Source organism: Hipposideros armiger, unplaced genomic scaffold (genome assembly GCF_001890085.2).
Source record: "Hipposideros armiger isolate ML-2016 unplaced genomic scaffold, ASM189008v1 scaffold_1015, whole genome shotgun sequence".
Taxonomy (NCBI): domain Eukaryota; kingdom Metazoa; phylum Chordata; class Mammalia; order Chiroptera; family Hipposideridae; genus Hipposideros; species Hipposideros armiger.
In genome coordinates, this window is record NW_017732365.1 from 297,209 (window position 1) to 302,880 (window position 5,672).

General features: G+C 54.0%; 1 protein-coding gene across 3 annotated transcripts; it reads left to right on the plus strand.

Moving 5' to 3' along the window:
* Positions 1-3: 3 nt before the first annotated feature.
* EGR3 (early growth response 3) lies at positions 4-5,292 on the plus strand. Of its 3 annotated transcripts, XM_019631570.1 has the most exons (3): positions 254-318; positions 727-779; positions 1,592-5,292. In XM_019631570.1, the coding sequence occupies exons 2-3, from the start codon at positions 740-742 to the stop codon at positions 2,599-2,601; spliced, it is 1,050 nt and encodes a 349-aa protein (XP_019487115.1). In that variant the 5' UTR covers positions 254-318; positions 727-739; the 3' UTR covers positions 2,602-5,292. The 3 variants fall into 3 exon arrangements, with proteins under 3 accessions (XP_019487114.1, XP_019487115.1, XP_019487117.1); XM_019631569.1 differs by lacking the exon at positions 727-779 and having other exon boundaries at positions 4-318; XM_019631572.1 differs by lacking the exons at positions 254-318; positions 727-779 and adding an exon at positions 549-587.
* The last annotated feature ends 380 nt before the right edge of the window (positions 5,293-5,672 follow it).

The following is a 5,672-nucleotide window of genomic DNA, read 5'->3' on the forward strand; positions in this document are numbered from 1 at the left end:
TAACCCACCCCTTCCCCTCTCCCCTCCCTCCTCCCCCCGAACTTTCCCTCTCGCATGCTTTTCCCCTGCACCACGGATCGCCTCTCTGATGCCGCTCGCCTGGAAGCTGCGTTAGAAGCCAGCGGCGGCGGCGGCGGCGGCGGCGGCGGCAGCTCGGGAGTGCTATGACCGGCAAACTCGCCGAGAAGCTGCCGGTGACCATGAGCAGTTTGCTAAACCAACTGCCTGACAATCTGTACCCCGAGGAGATCCCCAGCGCGCTCAACCTCTTCTCCGGCAGCAGCGATTCGGTGGCCCATTACAATCAGATGGCTACAGGTAAGGGCGGCCCGGAGGCGGCGAGGCGGCGAGGAAGGAAAGAGAGAAAGAGGAGGAGGAAACGAGCTAGCGATGGACGGATGGACGGATGGATGGTTGGATGGATGGATGGATGGATGGATACATGGGGGCGCGTTGGGAATTTTCTGGGGGGCGACTTGCTTTTCCCACCCACTCCCCCCGCCCTTCCCGATCGGGAAGGCTCGGTTGGCGACGCCACGGTTGAGGCTCTGTTCTCCCGGGTGGGGGCAGCCGCCGACCGGAGGGAGGTAGGTGCCAGCGGCTCTGGGGTTCTCCACTCAGGGGGCGCGATCGCCGGGCTGCGCTCAAGGCGTGGTGCCGTCGCCCCCTTTCCCGGGAGGAGCCGAGCGTTCCTTTCACCCGCGCTCTCCCCCCTTACTCCCTCAGCCCCCCACCCGGGATGGAGCCGTGTGCGGCGTGGAGTCCCCGCGGTGGGAGAGGTACTGCGACGCTGCCTTTCCGGGGCGTTCAGCAAACCCGTGGGGGTGTGGGGACGGCGGGGAGAGGGAGGGAGTCCACCCGCGCGGGGGCTGACATGGGGGGCGATCCCTGGGCAGAGGAGCTTGGGAAGAGCGGCCACTCCCGCCGTGGAGACACGGGCCGGTTTTCCGCCGCTCTCCACCCTTGCTAGCAGAGGCTGGGCTTTCTCCCTCCAGCAAGAGCCGAAAGCTTCTTCAGGTCGGGAGGAGGCTGGGCCGGGGGGAGGCGGCGGGACAGCTCCCTTTGCGGGCAGCATCCCTCTACGCGAGGAGGACAAAGCGTCGGAGCGCTCGGGGTCATCGACCCGGGCGCAGTGCGCAAGGAGGGCTTCGTCGCGACAGGAAAGGCGCGGCGTCCCGGCGCGGACAGGGCTAGGGGAAGAGGCCGAGTTATGTGCACTAGAGAGCGAGAGCCCGGCGCGCTCTGGGTCTGAAACTACCTGTAGCTGCAGCTACCTGCCCGCCCCACCTCGGAAACAACAATGCTTCTCGCGCGCGCGTGCGTGTGTGGTACGTGAGTGTGTGCGCGGCGTGTGCGGTGTGTGTGCAGCAGCCACTCCACACCCCGATCCGTAGTATTTTTGCTGTATCCAGGTTGCGCCCGGGAGCGCGGCACCGCCCGCTTTGCGCCGCGCGCAGCTCTCCTTTTACCCCCATGCGCTGCGCACTCCACCAGGCCGCACCCTCCACACCTGGGCAAGAACCTGGGCGCCCCGGCCCTGGAGCCCTCTTGGCTTCACTCACCCCTCCCCTCTCTCCCCCGCTCTCCGCAGAGAATGTGATGGACATCGGTCTGACCAACGAGAAGCCCAACCCGGAACTCTCTTATTCCGGCTCCTTCCAGCCAGCCCCCGGCAACAAGACTGTGACCTACTTGGGAAAGTTCGCCTTCGATTCCCCTTCCAACTGGTGCCAGGACAACATCATTAGCCTCATGAGCGCTGGCATCTTGGGGGTGCCCCCGGCCTCAGGGGCACTCAGCACACAGACCTCTACGGCCAGCATGGTGCAGCCGCCGCAGGGCGACGTGGAGGCCATGTATCCTGCGCTGCCCCCCTATTCTAACTGCAGTGATCTCTACTCGGAGCCTGTGTCTTTCCACGACCCCCAGGGCAACCCCGGGCTCGCCTATTCCCCCCAGGATTACCAATCGGCCAAACCGGCCTTGGACAGCAATCTCTTCCCCATGATTCCTGACTACAACTTATACCACCACCCCAGCGACATGGGCTCCATTCCGGAGCATAAGCCCTTCCAGGGCATGGACCCCATCCGGGTCAACCCACCCCCTATTACGCCCCTGGAGACCATCAAGGCATTCAAAGACAAGCAGATCCACCCAGGCTTCAGTAGCCTGCCCCAGCCGCCGCTCACGCTAAAGCCCATCCGGCCCCGCAAGTACCCCAACCGACCCAGCAAGACCCCGCTCCATGAGCGGCCCCACGCGTGCCCAGCGGAAGGCTGCGACCGCCGTTTCAGCCGTTCGGACGAGCTGACCCGGCATCTGCGCATCCACACGGGCCACAAGCCCTTCCAGTGTCGGATCTGCATGCGGAGCTTCAGCCGTAGCGACCACCTTACCACTCATATCCGCACGCATACGGGCGAGAAGCCCTTTGCCTGCGAGTTCTGCGGGCGCAAGTTTGCGCGCAGCGACGAGCGCAAGCGCCATGCCAAGATCCACCTCAAGCAAAAGGAGAAGAAAGCGGAGAAGGGGAGTGCGCCTTCTGCGTCCTCAGCGCCCCCCGTGTCCCTGGCCCCCGTGGTCACTACCTGTGCCTGAGGCTCTGACCCCAGATCCCCACGTTTCCCCTCCAGTGTCTCCCTGCTGCTTAGCCTGAAAGCAGCGGGAAAGCTAGCCACGGAGGCGCAGGGGCCGCACCCTGGTCTCTCCATGGACGTAAGGTCCCTTATTCCCCTTCGATGCCCCCTGTTTCCACCCTTTCACACCGGCCAACGGCCGGGGGCCAGGGCAGAAGGCGCCTTCCCCTCGCTGCCCCCCACATCCCTTTAGCCAAGGCGTGGGGGCGGAAAAGGTGGCGTCTAGCCCGCTTTGTTCAGTTCGGATCGTCTTGATCCAGGGGCCTCTGGGCAGCGCCAAGGACCTGCGGGGGACTGAAGGCAGGGCCAGCCCAAGCTTTGCCCGATCCAAGCACCTCACGGGTCCCCCCTACGCCTCCCTCTGTTCCCCGTCCAAGACCCGAAAAGGGGAGAGGGTAAGGAGCGCACCAAAGCGCAAAGCTTGCTGCCCGCTGCACGCACGCGCGCCTGCGTGCGGGGTTGCGCGCGAGTGTGCGTGCTCGCGTGAGTGTGTGTGTGTGTGTGTGTGTGTGTGTGTGTGTGTGCGCGCGCGCGCGCGCGGGCACACGCGTGTGTCTGAGACTCTTGAGCTGGGCTGTGTCCACCCCAAACTCCCCCACATCGGGTCCCCAGGCCGCTGGGGGACTGTCCCAGGCTGGGGGCCTGCACGTGGCCAGACGAGACGGGTCTTCCATCTGCTCGGAAATAATGTTTCTTACAGAAATGCTTCGGATGCCACTGCGGCGGTGCAGATACCGCCGCTTAGGGTTTAGCCCCTCAGAACCCCTCCCTTTCCGAGAGCTTCCCTTTTAGGCCTCAGGGCAGTTTGATTTGCGGGGAGGAGGAGCAGCGATCACTGAACTTGCCTTTTAAAAAATATATTTCCCACTTTTTAAAATCTATGTCCTGAGTTTGCCCTTTACCCTACCCCTACCCCGCTCTCCTCCCTTCTCCCTTCTAAGCCTTCTCCCATCTCTTTCAAAATCTTTTCCCAGAAAGGCAGGCCTCAACCAGCCACCCCATTTCACCATCTTTTTGTTTTCTTTCACTCTCATACCCATTTCTCCTTCCCACCATTGGTGGAAAAGCAGGCTCTTTTGTTGCCTTTGGTCATTAACACACCATCTATGTATATGGTGTGTGTGTATGTGTGTGTATGTGTATACACACATACCTATACATATATATATATGTGTATATATATATTACATGCAATATGTATCCCTAGCAAAGTAGAATCTAAGGTACTTGGCCATCCAGTGCAGTGCACAGGAATAAAGAGAATTTGGTTAGCATATACAGCTTTAAATGGTTTATTTTTATGAAAATTTGAACTGATGAGATTACCTACATATGTGTGCATGTATGTGAGTATATATATGTATGTATATGTATATATGTATGTATATATGCATACATACACAAATACACATCCCTGTCCAAATTTTCCTCAAAGATGTGGGGATTTTTTTTTGCTTTTATCCATATTAATGAATGAGGCATCTTCTCCATTCCCCAGTCTAACCCGCCCTACCTCACCTCTTCTCAGGCACCCCCTCCTCCCCAGCCCTTCTCCACACAGGGGTGACTCTTGAAATGGAGTAGTAGAGAACGTTCTCTCTGACACAGCTTCCAGCACAGTCCTGACTGAATGTATTGCTTTCCTATTCGAGTAATTTCTCCTGTGGTCAGTAAGCTGCCCAGAGAGAAGGAACAAAGGTCTGGAGTTTACAGAATGTCTGTTTTTAAAGTCACTTTATGCGTTTCCCACTTTTTTTTTTTATGAGAAAAAAAGCACTGTTTTTTGTTTTTGTTTTTGTTTCTTTGGTGGTGGATAAAGAATACTAAAAGGAGTCTAGTGAAAGGGGGTAAAAATCAAAGCGCAGGGGGATTGTGGATTTCCAGGTACTTGGACTTTTGTAGAAGGAAAGAGAAGAGGATGAAGTTTGCGAGGAAGGCCCGTATTTTTTCAGCTGAAGGGTAAAATCTTTCTTTGCAGAGACAGTATTTTGCTGAATACTTTTTATAATGTGATGATTATTAAAAACAAAAATTTTGGTCACTTCAAAGCTGGAAGGAGGAATCAGATATCCTTTAATATTTTTTCTTGCTCCTTCTGGCTTATGCATGTCACTGCATGATAACTCTGAGTTTTCCTTTGTTTTAATAAAACTGTTCTCAGACATTTAAGCTAAACTAAGAGAAAAATAACTTTGTTGCCAAAAGGTGGTGTTATCCAGATTTTTTTAATATGTCTGCATGTTTGAAAAAAAAAAAAGAAAAGAAAATGCACTCTAACTTATGTGAACTGAGAGAAAAAAAATCAGGTTTTAAACAGGAAAACCTATGGGGAATGATATTTTTTGAAAGACTTTTGTATAAAGTTGAGTACTCAGAAAAAGACAAACCAGATGTAATATATTTTGTGGATGTTTTTATTTCTTGGATTTATAGTACCTTATACTAAGGTTAAAAAAATATGCTTGATATTGTGAAAAGGTGAGATTCTTCACCAACATTTCATCTGCTCCTTTGTCACATTGTTATGCCAATATAATACAGTTAATGAAAACAGCATTTTTAAAAACCGAAATATTGAAATGGTGTAATGTTGTACCATTTGCACTGTGAGCAAATGCTAATACAGTAAATATATTGTGTTTGCTGACAATCAGCTGGCCTATAAATCTCATTATTTTATTTCTTGTTTTCATAGCATAAAGTTTTGGTTTGGCCTGTTCTTTGTCTTGCTTTGTTTTTGACTGGTGGTTGGTTTGATAGGTTCTTATGCCTGGTTTTGCCGTTATTGCTCCTAAAACCCTGTGTGGAAGTGTGGAATTTGTTGTTATTGGAAGTTGGTCAGAATTTTGTGTGGGTCTGGTGTTTCCAATCCAGTGTTGAGTGTTTGCTGTGGTCCTAAGAGCATAGGGTTCTCCTCCACGCTTTTAGAAACCTCAAACTGCTGGAGAGGTTAGGTGAACAGATTAGATAAACTCATGGGACTCAGGGCTACTGACTGGCACCTTCTAGACCCCTTTTCCCTGGTTTACAATG

Excerpts from the sequence above, each read along its gene's own strand:
- EGR3 (XM_019631569.1), top strand. The coding sequence starts at position 165 with ATGACCGGCAAACTCGCCGAGAAGCTGCCGGTGACCATGAGCAGTTTG. Across the intron at positions 319-1,591 it reads TTACAATCAGATGGCTACAG|AGAATGTGATGGACATCGGT; the intron begins GTAAGGGCGGCC and ends CGCTCTCCGCAG.